We start from the raw sequence: 17,569 nt of genomic DNA on the forward strand, positions 1-17,569 counted from the left end.
ATGTCCCCAATCCTATTTCTTCTTCTTGCCTCTGTAAAGCGCTTCACCATCGTTCTCAGGAAACACTCAGCTCTGCCTTCCTCAGGCTGGAGGGTCCTTGGCGGTGTCGGCAGCATCTCGCCCCCGCCCCCCAGTTCTTGCCACAGGGAGGTGCGTGGAGCCCGCGTGGACTTTCCCCTCAGCCCCTCCCTGTGAATGACGGACTGGCCGCCATCTCCTGCACGACACTGTTTCTATTCAGTTGTAAGAAAAGGCAAGATTGACCGTTACAAAACCATGAAAGCACTAAACAGCACAGAATCCCACCTTGAACCCGACGGGACAGAAGCCTACCTTCGGCGTTGAGGTGCATGGTCTCCAGGGGCCCGATGAACGCGTACCGCATGCCCAGGCCGTCCGACATGACGAGGTCAAGGTCGCCCGGGGACACTACTCCTTCCTAAGTGGAGAGAAGGGGCCGGCAAGGTGGTGAGTCCTCGGGAAAGGCCGTTTCATTACCATCATTCTCATCCTGACTTCTCTAGAGCGGGATCCCAAAATTCTCTGCAAAGCACTATCACAGGTTTCATCAAACGCGGCATCACAGAACTGTAGGATACAAACGGATCCTGAAAGGAGAGTGTGCTGTGAAAGGGTCGAATACCAATTTAATCTCCGGCCCCTCCACTGTCCCCCCTTCTCTAACCTACAACCCTCGTCCTGTCGGAAGCAAAGGGCGGAAGGCTTCTCTGCACGTCTGCCTGAGACCCGGGGCTGTCAGAAGAGCTGGAGAGCGTCCTCCAGGCTTCGTCCGCCTGCAAGCCCGGCCGCGCTCAGCTTTTGATGCGCACGTAAACAAGTGCTATTCTTTGATGCAAGGCAGCTTCGAGCAGTGAGTGAGTGTGTGTGTGTGTGTGTGTGTGTGTGTGTGTGCGTGCTGCTCACACGGCCCTACCTTCCACGCGGTCGCCTGCGGAAGGTGCAGGGACACGAGGTGATGACCCGCGCGGCCGCCGAGAGAGGGAAGCGGCCCAGGCTGTCAGGGTGGCTGCGAAGTCTCCAGCTCTGTTTCCGGAGCGGCTACCTCCACGTGGAGAGGCCCCGCTTCGGGAACAGGGAGTCGGGGGTGGAGCAAGCCTGGATCCTCAGCCCCGGCGCGCACACACCCCCCGCCCGGCGCCTTCCCTCCCTCCCTCCCCCGGGCCGGGGGCTCCACCGCCAAAGTCCAGGCCCCCAGGAGGCCCGCGCGCCCCTCACCCCTGCAGCCCAGCTGCCGGGGGAGAAAACAGTCCCTCGGGCCCCCGTGGGCGTCTGCGAGGATGGGGGGCCGGGGGCCCACGCAGGGCAGGGCTGATTCGGGGCGACTGAGGACCCTGGGTGAGAAGCCCTTTCCACGTGGCTGCACACACGTGCGCACGCGCGTGTGGCAGACGGGGACGCACGGAGCCGCACGCGGAGCTGAGCGCGCGGCGCCTCCAGCAAGCCCAGCCGGCTTCCTGACTCGCCCAGAGGCAAACATCCTGACTTTCGTAATAACCATTCCTTCCTCCACGTTCCTGAAACATGGAGTCTGCATTTTGCCTGTTTTCCATCTTCTTGGAGATGGATTCACAGTGCGTTCTTTTCTGACTTGCGTCCACCTCACGCATTCAAGATTCACCAGAGCCGTGTGTTGCTGTAGGCGCCCGTCCTCGCGGCTTCCTCATCCGTCCTACTGTTGGTAAACATCTGAGCTGTCGTCATTTCCACCGTAAACGACTGCAGAGCCGCGGCCTGGCGCGTCCTCCACTGGGAGCCGATGTGTCTGCACCCGTGTCGCTGTCCCCAGGTGGCGTGGACCCGGGGCTTCCTATTAGTTCTAAACTATCCTTGGGTTCATCTGACCGCTACTGAGAGCAAATCAACTCAGTTCACTCAGATACTCACCAGTCGCCCGCCCTCCCCTCCTGGTGGCAGAGCTGGGGGGGGTGGCGGGGCATGGGCACCAGGAGGAAACACTGAACACAAGGCCCGTGGTGGTGCCGCCCTGAACCACCAAGAAACGACTGCTGGTCCGCAGGGTCCTGCCGCCTCTCTCCCTCGCTCCCTCCGCGCCATGTCTTGGGCAAGAAGGGCATTCCCGCACCCAAGGCTCCCAGGGCTCGGGAGCGCCGTGAAAGGCAGCCACGCAGGGGCTGCCGACCCTCCCTCAGTCCTGGCCCCCAGGCCAACATTCCAACAGCCTCGAGTTTCCATTCCACCACCAAACTGGGAAGGATGCGGACCCGGAAGCCAGCCTGGGCCTGCGACGGTGTTTGCCTTGACTCTCTTCTCCCAAAACTGTGTTCAGTACTTTCAGAGCTGACTTCCAAAGGCTTCAGAATACCCACGCAGTGAGCCACCCAGAGTAATTAGATTTTGATTTGTAAGAATCGTGAGCGCTAACAGTGACCCGACCAATCAGAGCGTTAGACGGCCTCTCCATCACCCGACGCCCTCACACTGGAGAGGACCTGCGCTTGCTTCACTCCTGCTTCATCCACGGAGGGCGGTCAGTTTTTGACCAGTTGCTCTCCATGAGCTGAACAAGTTAGAAAAGAGAAGAAGTTTTAATATTTCCTCTTCCTAACTGCTTCTTTCTGCCCTATTTGAATTTTCTGAGGCAGATTTCTCTAAGCTTGAGTTTTTACCCAGAAGCTAAATCCAAAGAAAAGAAACGGCCATGAGAAATTCAGCCAAGATGCTCGCTGATGAGGGTTGCATGTCACTGAGGCAGATGCCCGGGTTCATCCCTGCTGCATTCAGCACAGAACTAAGGCTTCGTGTTCGGGATATTCTGAAGGTCAAGTTGTGCTGTGAGCTCCGCTCCACCCAGAGCCCTAGTGCCACCTGTGGCCTAGATGTTAACATTATCAATAATAACTAAATAAATCCTTGCTATGGCATAAAAGGCGGGCCAAGCGCTTGAGATGAATGGATCTGGTGACGACTCCTTGGATAGAGACAGGACCCCCGCAGCAGTTTGAGGATTGAAACCCCCTCATTCCAGTGTGCCTGGGGGGTCAGTATAGCTATCAGTACTTCCTCTATGTCGTGGTAAAATTCTCAAGTCACACGTACAAGGAAAAGCCCCAAGTGGTTAAAAGTTTCCTAAATCTCAGACAGAGCAATGAACACTATGATCACTGCTAGTTCAAAAGGCGGTTTGCATCGTGTCCTGCAAAACCACTGGATGAGGAGAGCCCAGCCAGAGTGGGCAGGAGCCCCTTCACTGAACACGTCCTGCCTCAACTCACCTCCTTTAGCTGAAGTCTAAGGCTCTCCACAATCCACCAACACACACCCACGGCCTGGGCACACACTTTGCACCTGGCGTGCTCACAGGAGGTTCCCAGACTGCCGCCCACAAGCAAGGTGCAAACTTCAAGTGCAATGAAAGGTCTGGGATGTACCAGTCAGGGTCCCACCAGAGAGACAGGACCGCTCAGCTACAGATACGCCAAGAGATTTATGCCAAAGAATTGCGCGTGGACACCGGCACATCTGAGATCCAGGGCGGGAGCCGCTGGTGAAGGCTGTTCAGCTGACTGGATGAAGTTTGCCCAGATTATTGAGAATAATCTCCTTACTCAAGTCAACTGACTGTAGCTGCTAATCGCATCTATAAAACATCTTCAGAGAGACATGGGCAGAGCCCGTGTGTGACTGAATGAGCGGCCCTCTGGCCCAGCGCAGCCGATCCTCGCAGGGGACAGAGTGAAGTTCAAAGCACGATCCTTACCCTCGGGCATCCTGGGTCTGGTACTTTGTGAGCAGGAGGAGAATGGGAAGACACCACTAAAATAAGGACCGTGGTGCTCGGCCTGTCCTTTGGGGGTACGCAAAAGAAGGGGGAGGCGGCGGGGGTCTTGCGTAGCTCAGGGATGCAAAATCTGCTGAAGGGAGAGCCATGGGACTGCTTCCTCTACTGATGACCAGCTGCCCAGAAATATCCTTCCTTCTAATCACCCCCTTCTCATATTAAACTTTCTTGTTCGATGCACGTATTTTTGGCATATGGCCTCACTGTCACTTGCTTTTCTCACATTTCTCATGCCATCTTTCCTTGTCTGGTTCTTTTTTACTATTTCCCAGCTTTTGATCTTCTACTTTGTTTTGCTCTACTTTTCACCACACCTGGTCCTGAATTTTCAAGCTTCTCTTGCGCAAACACTTCTCCACCTTGGCCGGCACCGTCACCACGAGGAACAGACCTGCTTCCCAGGAATCTGGACGAGGTTATACACGAGTTCCCCCAACCAGAGCTGCGCAGGCTTCAATCCAATGTCTTAACTGAGACAGAAAAAGCTTTAGTGTGTCAGACGACGAAATGCAACATCCAGGGGCGTGAAGGAAGCCTGCACTGGTCCAGCATCACACACACCCCCCCCCACCCCGCGTCAGAGGCCCAGGAGAAGGGGTTACCGAGAAAGAGGCCACCTCAGGCTTAGTCCCCGATCCCCAGAGACGTTCAGTGTCAAGCCAGACGCCAGTGACCCCGGTGCAGAGATAGTCAAGCCCGAGTCGGGGCACTGGACTCTTTAGAAAGTCCATCCCTGCAGCCCTTATGAACAAACGGTACAGAGTAATAACGTAGTTACTGATCACGGAGTTTAAACTAAGTACTATCACGATGATGAGGGGTCAGGTTTTTCTCACAAGAAACCAGCTAGAACCATGAGTTAGTTCCTTCCACTCACGTACGCCTGCATGCCTTTGTTTCCTACACTCTTCGCTAAGCACTGCGTCTCCCACACACAATATGAAAACTGGCTCCGGAGCAAGTGACGAAGCCCTGATCCACCCGTCCCCACCCACACTTCCTTCCAGGGAAAAGGCGAGGCAAGGACAGGACTTTCATAGGTGAAAAAGGGGAGACTGCTAAGTGCTGCCCCGCTGTCACCCAGAGGCTGTCGGGTCTGTGAGCCGCTCAGCACCCTGTGTTTTCCTGGAAGCGGGGCGGGGCCATTCCTGAGGGATGACACAGGCAAGCCGTGCGAGCCTGGAGAAGAGCTGACTGAACACATTTAGCTGATGCAACAGGACACTGACTCATACGCATCAAACCCCCGCATCCGGCGCCTCAGAGGGGACGCGGGGCAAGGAGACGAGAGCTCACGGTGGACGGTCCCGGCCAGGCCACTGGGGAGTGAGGGGCAGACGGGGCCGCAGCCTCGGCAGGCGTGCGGCCCGACGGGGCGATCCCACTGCCCGAATTGTTCTGGGAGAAGAAGGCACCAGAGGAGAAGACCATGTGTGCAAAGAGGCATCGTACGGCAGAAAACCTGAAATGACCTTAAAACAACCCACAGCAGGCGAACAATTAGATTTTTTCAAAAGGATCAGTGGAATGAAATCTCATGAAGCCATTAGAAATGAATAAAAAGTCGAGGAAAGTATTCTTTTTTTTTGCGGTACGTGGGCCTCTCACTGCTGTGGCCTCTCCCGTTGCGGAGCACAGGCTCTGGACGCGCAGGCTCAGCGGCCATGGCTCACGGGCCCAGCTGCTCCGCGGCATGTGGGATCCTCCCAGACCGGGGCACGAACCCGTGTCCCCTGCATCGGCAGGCGGACTCTCAACCACTGCGCCACCAGGGAAGCCCTCAAGGAAAGTATTCTTAACAGAGGCTAGACAAGAACGCAGAAAAATAAAAGCAATTTGACCCAGGGTAGGGAACGTAAGTGGTATTTTCCCCTTGAATATTTTTAAGAATAAAGCTTTTAGCAGAAAGAAACCAAAAAATGAAAAGGAAAGAGGGGCAAGGCTTTGTCTTAATCCGAGGGGTAGTCCAGAGCTGTCTGGGCCGCGGCAGCGACACCCTCATGTGATTTTTCTTACTTTGCTGCGCTTGTAACAAAGCTTTCAGGGAGAAAAACACCAGTATTATGAGTCCAACACAAAGAAAAGGTCTGGACCTTAAATACAGCCACAGCACCAGGCATCCGTTTGTGCAAATGTAAGCGCACCAGGGCTCACTGCGGTGGTGGAGCCCTAACTGGGGTCGTCCGGGAACGGGGCTCTCGACAGAGAGGTGGGCGCCAAGCAGCGGAAGCCCTCGGCCTCCACGCCGAGGCACACCCGGCCCGTGGCCGCCAGCCCCTCACGACCAGCCACAGAGCTTCGCACCTCCAGGGCCACTCCCGCCTGCACCTCGGGAAGCAGGATGGCCGGGCCTCTGGCTCCCTGTCCCAGAGGTCACCTGCAGCCTTGCCTCTCTGCCCGTTCTCCTGCGGACGCCTTCCCTCTGCCTCTGTCCTCCACCGGGGGCACTGCCCTCCCCCACCCTGCCTGTTAACTTTCCAGCTCACAGCAGAGGACCTGAAAGCCATCACTGCCCCATTAGCTGTGGGTGGGGATTACCAGTCAGGTGTTAGAGTGACAGCATTTCATTTCATTTTCTTTTCCTTTTTAAAGATTTTTTTTTTTCTTTTGGGATGTGGAACATCCTTAAAGTCTTCAGCGAACTTGCTACAATACTGCCTGTGCCCCGTGCCCTGATTTCCCGGCCCCGAGGCACGCGGATCCCAGCTCCCCGCTGGAAGGCACAGTCTCAGCCACTGCACCGCCAGGGAAGTCGCTGACTTTTTTTTTTAGAGTGGTCAGAATACTAGCATAGGTGCTTTTACTTTAAACACTGCTGCAGTAACCCCAGGCGTGCCAAGCAGGTTTTTTAAATTGAGTATGTGTTGGTGTCTGCATTACGTGTATTTGTTAATGGGGCTGGAGTTGTCTCTAAACAGCAGTCAGCAGGATCTCTCCTTGCAGTAGGGCTTTGCTGCTCACCAGAGTGGCTACTCAGAAAATAACCTCCCGTAAAAGGGAAAATCCTATTACAGAAATGGTCTACTTCTTACAGGCCGTCGCTGCCGGGAGAGTTCTAATTGACTGGTGATTCCCAGCCAGCAGATCAAGTCTCTCGGCTGTTCCGCCCTGAGGGAGACCGTCGGAGTCTGCGGGCTGCAGCCGGGCCGGGCGCTCCCCATGCAGGAGGGAACCTCAGGAGAGCTGGACGGACCAGCTCCACGTACAGGAGGCGCCAGCAGGAACAGGAGCTCCAGACACGCACCTGCAACCCAGCGCCCCCCGCCTTCCGGCCGTGCCTGCACGCCCACAGGTTGTCACAGGCGGCCTAACACGCGTCCGCCAGGAGTGGCCTCTCGTTAATTTGATCGCCTCCCAGTGGTCAGTGAAGGACATGAAACACTTGCTGAGCTACAGGTGTGGGTCCCGATATAGTTCTGGGGCTTCTTAAAATGCTGAGACCCCAGTGTCCTTCCAGAGCTGCCCTGTAACGAGAAACGCCTCCCTCTCCATCTGCCTCTGAACGGAAGGCCACTGATAGGAGGCTCTTCCAACTTACAGCCGAGAAAGCAGGTCTCAGTTAATTTGGAGGATGGGCCTCATGAAGGGGGTGGCACACCTGCTCCGAAGGGCCTGTAGTCCCAGCTGATGCGTCCCCTGAGAAGCAGGCTAAGAAGGGTGACAGTGCAGCTGGGTCCACAGCAGGCTCGGTACACTTCACGGGAGAAAGAGCTCGAACAGCTGGAACCCAGAGAACCCTTCAGTGTCCTCTGGGGATGGACTTCCTGCCACGGACAAGCTGACCCAGGCTTCGGAAGGCAAGACAGAGGCCAGGTGAGCACAGGGACGTGGGCCAGGGCTGAAAGGTGAGCTCCAGGGGCCGGGGGAAGACAGTTCCCTCAGCCTTGTCGAGGCTATGTTTTCAGGAGGTACAATAAATAATGCAGAGATGGCAGGAAAACGTTTTAGAAAAAGTTTCCATGGGTGAATTTTGACCTAGGGCGCCTGGTGACGGGCAGTCATAAGACTCGTGGACCCTGGAGCAGATGAACGCCAAGCAGGGATGGACCGGGCACCCAGCGGCGCAGGAAGCCGAGCCCTGCGTGGGGCAGGGAGAGCTGCCCAGGCCCCGGTTGAAAGCGGCAAACAGAGGAAGCATCCTTCCTGGAAGGACCGAGGCTCAGAGCTGGGGGAGGAAAAGGCAACCGTGAGGAAATTCCCTCAGACACTTTACTTCTTTGAGAGAAAAACGTAGGCACTTCCCTGGATGTCCAATGGTTAGGACTCTGCGCTTTCACTGCCGAGGGCCCGGGTTCGATCCCTGGTCAGGGAACTAAGATCCAGCAAGCCGTGCAGCAAGGCCCCCCCCAAAAAAACAAAAAAAAGTTTACGGGTTTTTTTTAGAAATAAATTTGTTTTTTATTTCTTTATTCTTTCTTTATTTGGCCAAGCTGTGTGGTTTGCAAGACCAGGGAGGGAACCCAGGCCCTCGGCAGCGAAAGCTCAGAGTATGAACCACTGGACTGCCAGGGAATTCGCAACCCCTAAACTTTTAAGTTTAAAGTTTAAAAGACATAAAATGTAGAAAATCCTACAGCTGAGGGTGTGGCGGGGAGGGCAGGAGCTGGCCTCTTTCTTGGCGCCCTTAACCGCCCTTCACTCCTTCTACATGACTCTTCTTGCCAAGTACACCGATGGGTGTCGCCAAGGTCTCTTCTGTAACATGTTGCTCAAGCCTCAGCTTTTTCCTACTGGCCGCGCTCCAGGGGAGCCAAGCCTTAAGCGGTCCTGGTGTTTCCAACACCTTCTCTCTAAATAAAAACTTCTAAAATAGCCCCGCCTTCCACCTGCCCGGAAGCACGGCTTCGAACATGCTTTCTCTTGTCGGGCCGCTCAGGCCACGAGTCTCTGCAGCCTTCCTTGATCCCAAAGCCTGCAGAGCAAGTGACTCAGCCTGAGCCCGCCCCTTCTTCTTTTCATCCTCGCCACCTGTTTGTGCTGCTTTTCCTCCAGAGTAATTGGCAGGTCCTGTACTTACTCAGGGTGACATTCATGGAAAAAAAAGCCCCCCCAGACTCAGGAGAGGACGGCTGCAAGGCGGCTCGCTGTCTGACCTGGCTTCCTTCTCAGAAGGCTCCATGTGTGAGAAGCAAACTTCTGGGGTCGAACTTGAACTTGGAGAACTGGGCCCACGCTCACACTGGCTTCTAAAAGAAGAGCAAAATCCAACAACCGCCTACCACCGCGCGATCACAGCCCAAGTGAGAGAAGCCTAAGGGGTCGTTCGGGCAGTGAGTCTACAGCGTTAGGTCATCTTCCCCCCAAACTCCGCTCAGCGCTATCAATCCCTGGTGTCGGCCCCTCCGTAAAGGAGTTGGCAGTTCTCTCCAGTTTAGGTGTAGCTTCACGGCGAGGCTGGGAACCCGCAGCCCAGCCTACAGCACCAGCCCGGGAGCACCGGCCTCGTGGTGGCCGGCAGGGCTGCCTCTCGGGCCCAAGGAGCCTGCTTGATTCGGCCGTCACCCTTGGAGGGACACTCTGTTCACACAGGCCTGTGACTAAATGAGGAAAACCAGACTACGGTTTGCATCCCTGCTCCGGAAACCAAAGGCCACGTGAGGATCGCTGATGCCAAGCGTGCGGCCGGCGTGACGGGGAAGACAGCATCTGGGGGACTGAGGGGGACGGGAGCTTTGATTTGGAGGAGCAGTGAAAACCTAGCGTTCGTTTGTTCTGCTGTGTTTGTGTTTTAATCAAAAGTGAATTAAATCTTGTCTTAAAATCAATTTTCACATCTTTTTTGGGATAACCAGAGGTATTCAGCGTCATAAATCTAGGACTAGGAATCGGGACCATGTAAGAGTCTTTCCACTAAGCAAAGATGGTTAGAGCTGCATGTTTATCTATTATGAGCCCTGAGTCAGAGATAAAGAGGGTCAGAAACAAGAGACACGCAAAGACAGAAAACATGGAAGGGGAAAAGGCAACTGAAAAAGATGGCAGAATATACTGTATCTCATTGAAGTTAAGACTCCGTTGATTGAAAGTTAAATTAGCATTTAACGCTCCATTATGGAAGAAAAAGGCTGCCAATAAAACGAAGATGTTAAAATGTAAAAAAAATAAATCAATTGTATCTTAGAACAGATGGCATTCCATACGTCAAGGCTGAGGCCAAGGTCTCAGGGCGTAAGCCGGACTCCTCCCCCTTTACGATGAACAGGAATCCCCTGGGAGGGGAGGGGGGGGCTGATAAAATGCAGAGTCCAATTGTGCAGGGCTAGGGTGGGGCCTGAGACGCTGAATCTCCAACAAGCGCCCAGGTGAAGCCCACGCTGCCACCCTTAGCCCTAGGACCTCACTCGTGCTCCTGGCATGCGAGCACTGCAGCTCAGAGCTAACTCACAGGTGACTGCTGTTACATCCCTGGACTCTGGGATTCAGAAAACATGGTTGCCACCATCATCACTACAATCCATACCACCTACTCAACCATTAGTATACGCCAGCCACGTTCTAAGCCCTCTACATACATAACCCATCCAACCCTCATCAGATCTTGACGGGGAACAGTCCGTTGTCATCTTCACTTACAAATGCAGACACCGCGGCACACAGGTGGCACAGGTCTGAATCCCTACCAGACCGGGGAGCGTGGATCAAACCACTTCATTTGTAAAGGCAAAAATAACAATATGTCTCTCGTGGTGTTAGGACTGGATGATCTGAAAAGCTCTGAAAATCGTGAGAAATGTAAAGGAAAGTACTTTGTACGCTCTGAAATACTATATACAAACGGAAGTCACTGACGAGTAGGTGATTCTCAGTGGTTTGCTGTGCTGAGACCCCTAATTTCTGTGTTTTACAGTCAGTCCTCTGTATCCACGGGTTCCACCTCCTCGAATTCAACCGATCGTGGATCAAAAATATTCAGGAAAAAGAATCCAGAGAGCTCCAAACGGCAAAATTTGACTTTGCTGGAAAGGCAACTGTTTACACAGTTTTTACATCCTATTTACGACGATTTAAATAGCACTGACATTGTATGAACGACTGCTTACTCATGACTGAGGCCGTATTAGGTATTGGAAGTAACCTAGACACAACTTCAAATATGCTGGAGGGACCGCTGTGCTCTCCTAAATTACATCCAACAGAAACCCTTGAGTGGCTTTACCACAAAATGTCTCATCTGTGAACTTTACCACACGATCCTGGAGATGCACTTCATTAGCTGAAACCAGTCCTCGTAACAGCTGTGCTCGTGCCAGGAATAAAGCTGGACCACGGAAGCCTGGAATCTCTCGAGGGTCCTGCACAGACCACAGCCCCGAGCAAGACACCAGAGGCCCAAGGAGCAGAAATCACCTGGATGTTACCTTTCTCAGAAGGATGAACAAAACCGGAGGTAAGCAATTTCAAGCTCATTACCACCCACACATTCCGACGGGCTGAGAACCCAAGGGCGGCTCCGCGATTCACTCCCGCTCGCCTCCACGGACCCTCCCTCAACGTGGCAAGAATTTACGGGCACTGCAAGCTCAGCTGTTGTCTGGGCGAGAGTCTGTCATTACAACACTGCTTCCCTTATTGTGCTCGTCAGCTTAAGATGGACTGAAAATCACTTTTCTGGCCAACAGGATCCTGTCACCCAGTGACCTAATCTCGGATGACTAGACTATAGCCATTGGCATTTCCCAGCCAACAGGGGCTGCTCCGTCCCAATTCTGCAGCCAAACGGTCCAGGAAAAAACGGACCGCGTGGCTGTGAGCGCCCATGTGCCCTGCAGCCGGGGCACCCGTCCTGCTCCCACAATGGATGCCCTGCGGAGCTCACGGGCTGGGACGGGACAGTGTGCTCTGCGCAGCCTCTTCCCGACCTTGGCTCGTCTCCCCTGGTTCCCCACGAAGGACAGGCCCGTGCAGGAGCCACACACACACACGCACACGCGTGCGCACGCACACGCACACGCACGCACACACATGCACACACACCGCTCCCACCCTGTCTTTCCTAGAATTTCTCTCTCCTGCTTGGTTGCAAGGATGAAGGGATACCCTCCCTCCAGAGTTAGTGAGACTGAAAACGGGAAAACCACAGTGGGGGGGCAGGGGGAGGGAATCAATGAAACAAAAAGCCTTCTCTTAAGGAAAGCACCAAAACTGATAAATCTCTAGCATGACAAAGATAAAGAGAGCAGACATGAATCACCCACAACAGGAATGAACCCAGGGATGTCACGACAGGCACCACCGACAACTTCACGCTCATAAGTTCAGCGACAGAAGAAACGGGCCGATTTCTCCAAAACCATAAACCGCCAAAACTCATCCAAGATGAAACAGCCTGAATGGTTCGACAACCATTCAAGACCAAAAAAGAATTCTCCAGGCCCAGGTGGTTTCATTGGAGAATTCGACCAAACATTTAAGGAAGAATTAACAGAACTTTTACAATCTCTTCCAGAAAACAGAAGAGGAAGGAAAACTTCCCAACTCTTAAGTTTTCCTCGAGTTGGTGTTCCTCGTTTAGATGAGAGAAAAGCAAAATTCAACTGCAGGGCTTTTCTTCATCATTTCCAGGCACTAAGATATCTTACAAATAAAAGTTGCCCTAAAATCTCTGCAACGTTTCAGAGTGAATTTTTCTTGCGGTATATTAAGTTCCCGTACTCTAGACAAGTGGAAATATTTTTCTTTTCTTTTCTTTATTTTTTTGGCCGCGTCAGGTCTCAGCTGCATCACGTGGGATCTTCTGTTGCTGTTGTGGCGCGTGGGCTCCAGAGTGCAGTGGGCTCTGTAGTTTGTGTCACGTGGGCTCTCTCGATGAGGCGCGCGAGCTCAGTAGCTGTGGCGCCCGGGCTTAGTTGCCCCGTGGCCTGTGGGATCTTAGTTCCCCGACCAGGGCTCGAACCCGCATCCCCTGCATTGGAAGGCGGATTCTTTACCACTGCACTGCCAGGGAAGTCCTGGTGGAAATATTTTAAACAGATCTCCAAGGGGCTGTTTTTACTTCAGTGCTTCTACCACTGATTGACATTCCAAAACATTTTACAGTCACCGAGAAACTGAAGCTGAAAACTTCACAGTGGGAATCCCAACACTGCATCTTGAAGATGTAGGAGCATTAACTGGATTCAAACAGTGAGAACACAGAACTGCAGCTAGTGTGAGCAGTCAGCTCAGATGATGAACCCAACAGGGATGTGACCAAACGCCACGGCCAGGGTTCTGTGGGAGGGTCACGTGCATCCTGCACTGGGAAGCTGAAATCCGGTGCCCCCAGGCCAGCTTCCCTGTTCTGTCTCAGGCTGGGACCACCAGGCATCCGCAGAAGTCGAGACTAGAGGCTGTGAATCCATTCCAGGCGACGATGATTGAGCCCGAGCCCCCTTCTCGCCGCACGTACCTGGACAGACCCTTGTTCACTCTGCCGAGTTTCAGCAGGACAGGTGTGGGCGGAGCACGCTACTGACCCGTTCAGAAGCTGGGGAAGCATCAGAAAGTGAGGGATGGAGCGCAGACCGGCAGAGCCTGGACCACTCCCAGGTGTGGAGCTGCCCTGACGTCTCCCTGCCAGGGACCAGGCCCCTCACACAAATGCAGGTGGGAGTGCGTGTGGCCAGGCAATTTTTAAAGTCACGTCTAAAATCTTTTAATTCAAGGATGATGTTAAACATATATGCATATAAATTTACACGTATGTAAATAGAGATGTATGTAAATTTATATATATATATAAATAATCTCTTGTCTATATGTGAGACAAGCATGCTACCAACAAGTTTAACAGTCATCCAGGGCTGCCCTGGTGGCACAGTGGCTGGGAATCTGCCCGCCAATGCAGGGGACACGGGTTCGAGCCCTGGTCCGGGAAGATCCCACATGCCGCGGAGCAACTAGGCCCGTGAGCCACAAGTACTGAGCCTGCGCGTCTGGAGCCTGTGCTCCGCAACAAGAGAGGCCACGATAGTGAGAGGCCCGCACACCGCGATGAAGAGCGGCCCCCGCTTGCTGCAACTAGAAGAAAGCCCTCGCACGGAAACGAAGACCCAACACAGCCAAAAATAAATAAATAAATAAAAAAAAGTCATCCACTGTTTCTTCCTCAAGCTCTTGAAATAAACTGGGTTCCTTTAGAAGATACAAGTTTACTCAAAATATAATTTAGTTTTCCTCCTGAAAAATTGTAATACTGGGAGTGGGGGGAGCAGAATCTGAGATAGTGGGAAAATGCAGCACGTCACAGAGAAATTACGTGGTAACAACAGGAAAGGGCAGGAAGAGGAGCCCATCACCACATCTGAGTATCAAGTGACCTACCGCACAGGGGAACCTCTGAAACACACAGAGGAACAGCTTGCCCTTGGTCTCCGGAACAGAGCAAGTGTCTGATTCTCCCACCCGCATGGCGTGCCCAGAGGCTCCTGCCTCCTCTGCTCAGCTGCCAGGACAGAGGGCGGCACACACACCTCCACGAGCCTCCAGGCCTCGCTGATGATGGCATACTGGAGACGATTCAGAGCGAAGCCGTCCACCTCCTTCGTGAGTCTGACCGGGGACTGTCCGATCTTCCGCATCAGGGCGTAGGTTCTGTCCACCGTCGCAGGGGCCGTCTCTGGGTGTGGGACCAGCTCCACCAACGGGACGTAGTAGGGTGGATTTACCTTAGGAGAGAGACAGAGAGAGCAGAGAGAGTCAGGAAGACGGCACTGGCGTTTGGGCGTCATTCCGGCAGAGCTGGCTCACTGTTCCGAAGGGTCAGCAGCAGGGCAGATGGGGCCCCTCGAGATTCAGCATCCAGTGAATCCAGAAACTCGAGAAATAAAGTAACGCACAGAGCAGGGAGAAAACGAAAGAACTTGAGCACAGAACTGCATGAATCATAACCAACACTGAGGTTCACATCGGAGCGTGCAAACTGCCACCAGCCATCCTCTTTCCACAACAGTCATTGCCGGTCTACTGTGTCAGTGTTAAAAATTATTGGAGGGCTTCCCTGGTGGTGCAGTGGTTGAGAATCTGCCTGCCAATGCAGGGGACATGGGTTCGAGCCCTGGTCTGGGAAGATCCCACATGCCGCGGAGCAATTAGGCCCGTGAGCCACAAGTACTGAGCCTGCGCGTCCGGAGCCTGTGCTCCGCAACGGGAGAGGCCACAACAATGAGAGGCCCGTGCACCGCGATGAAGAGTGGCCCCCGCTCGCTGCAACTAGAGAAAGCCCTCGCACAGAAACGAAGACCCAACACAGCCAAAAATTAATTAATTAATTAATTTAAAAAAAATTATTGGATTGGCAGTATCTTCCCTAAAGTTGGTATTTCCTTAACTTCTCTGTGTCGAGCCTCAAACATCTGCATCCACAATCATATCTCACCTAGAAGTCACACAATATCAGAAGCCCTCTTCAGCCCCAACATCGTGATGGGTGCTAAGACAGGAAGAGTCTGTCCACAGTGGAAATGCTTGCCCACCCAGCTCTGGTTTTCTTGGTTTCCTCTGAGAAACCACTCTTGACGATTCTCAAGGAAAATTCTCCTACATCTAAAGAAAAGGCTGTTTGAGGGACTTCCCTGGCGGTCCAGTGGTTCAGGCTGCGCGCTCCCACTGCACGGGGCACGGGTTCGATCCCTGGTCGGGGAACTAAGATCCAACGTGCCGCAGGGCCCGGCCAAAAAACAAAAACAGAAAAAGGAAAAGGCTGTTTGATAAAAGGCTGCCGATCAGCCTCGCCCCTAAGCATATGCACACTCTTCCCCGAATGATGCTTTACTTGAAATTGTTTTCCCTCCATGTTTGGGTGAAAACTGGTAGAATCTCACATCTACCAAATAACTACGAGAAGCATCCACTTTAAAAGGACTTTTTCTACAGAAGAGAGAAGAAATTATTTCTCTTAGGACTGGCTGGAGAGGCAGCTGGTCCACACACTTCAGAGGTTTATTCTGCTCCCAGCCTGTCTTGGTCACCCTGTCGCAGCCTTCCTAGAAAGCAAGCGAGGATAGCACCTATTTCAAATAAATTACAAATCAATGCCTTAGTTGAATCACTTGTCTCCTGCCTATGATCACTGAATTCTTATAAAAATGTTTAATCTCTGGCCTTTTTAAGATCAGAATGATAAGAATTGGAAGCATGTCTCTCCTAGGTGAACTCTTCTTTACTATAAAGCAGGGATGTGGGGTCTTCCCTGGTGGCGCAGTGGTTAAGAATCCGTCTGCCGGTGCAGGGGACACGGGTTCGAGCCCTGGTCTGGGAAGATCCCACACGCCTAGAGCCCACGAGCCACAACGACTGAGCCCACGTGCCACAACTACGGAAGCCCATGTGCCTAGAGCCCGTGCTCTGCAACAAGAGAAGCCACCACGATGAGAAGCCCTCGCACCACAACGAAGAGTGGCCCCCGCTCGCCGCAACTAGAGAAAGCCTGCGCGCATTAACGAAGACCCAACGCAGCCAAAAATAAATAAATAAAATAAATTTTTTAAAAAAAGAGAGAGATGGAGTAAAACTCCTGTCAGAGGACTTAGGGTTTTCTGAACAATTTGATTGAGCTGTTTTTTAAACTGACTTAGAAGTAAAAACACTGGTTAGAAATGGAAGCTCTTGACTAAGAGGCTTGCACCTTTTATTGAAGCAACCAAGTAACAATCACGGTGTCTAAGAGGCTTTTTATGGACACACATATGTCACGGAAGCAAGACATGACATGCTTCATGGGACTTGGTATTTGGATGCTTCAGTTAAGGTCTCTCTGGTGCTGTTTTCACCTGTATGGAGTGGTAACTAGATGCTTGGTTTTCTTCTCTGTGCTCTGGGTCTAAGTCTCCTTATCCTATAACCATTCTTTTACACTTTCCATTAAACTTCAGTGTGAGGACATCTAGACCATTCAGTCACGTAGACCGTGGTCCAGGCTGTCCCTCTGAGCAGCACGGAAGACCCAGCAGGCATCTATGACTCCCCTGTGTCTTCATCTCCTCCTCTAACCTCCTCTTGCTCAGAAAGAGGAATTTCCCTGCTCCCCACTCGAGGACCCCTCACCTCCCTAGGCCCTGGCCACTCATGCTGGGAATTCTGCCCCAAGTTCCGTGCAGGAGCTGCCCGGCACCTAAGCCGGTTCTCATTCTTCAGAGTAACTCTCACGATTCTCCATGACCCAAGTGTTACCAAGCCTTCCACCTTTCTCCTGCTCTTGCCGTCAAGCTGGTCTCCTGGCGATTCTACGAGGCCCATGCTTGGTCTTGGCCCGGGGTGGGCTTGAGCTAAGTTAGTGGCGTCTGTGTCCTAGCAGGCTGTCCCAGGTCTCCAAGGTCACACTGACCTCCACTTGGTACTCAAATGTCCACCAAATGACCCCGGAATCCCCACTCTGATTCCCCTCTCCTGACATTAACACGTTAATCGCAAAAAGATTGAGTGCCCACGTGCCAACTTGGAGCTCATGGTCCAACACGCCTCGCAGCGCACGCCTGGTGAGTGCATTGGCGCAGTCAGTGCCAACGTCTGGTGGAAGGGACCACAAAAAGGAGGGTTTAAGTCAGAGGTGCTGCACCGGAATCTCGGCGGGGGGGGGGACCCGGACCCTGCACATCAGCACAAGTGACCCTACTCTGAGCTAAGTTCAGGAAACCGCACAGTACAGATGACCCACCTGCAGAATCCCACGTGGTCTAGACTTTTTGTTAACGTAGCACCTTTCCTTGGCACTGGGATGATTTCATTAGCAGTCTGTCCCCTCAGCTAGACGGTGAGTTACTTAAGGACCAA

General features: G+C 53.1%; 1 protein-coding gene across 1 annotated transcript in view; it reads right to left on the bottom strand.

The window, feature by feature from the left end:
• Positions 1-17,569, bottom strand: part of CRYL1 (crystallin lambda 1) — a 73,117-nt gene that overhangs the window by 5,304 nt on the left and 50,244 nt on the right. The window contains exons 5-6 of the mRNA XM_065895970.1: positions 14,272-14,466; positions 334-439 (exon numbers count right to left, since the gene is read on the bottom strand). Of these exons, the coding sequence (XP_065752042.1) occupies positions 334-439; positions 14,272-14,466 (301 nt within the window). The remainder of the gene's footprint in view (positions 1-333; positions 440-14,271; positions 14,467-17,569) is intronic.

The sequence above is a fragment of the Phocoena phocoena genome, chromosome 18, assembly GCF_963924675.1.
Source record: "Phocoena phocoena chromosome 18, mPhoPho1.1, whole genome shotgun sequence".
Taxonomy (NCBI): Eukaryota; Metazoa; Chordata; class Mammalia; order Artiodactyla; family Phocoenidae; genus Phocoena; species Phocoena phocoena.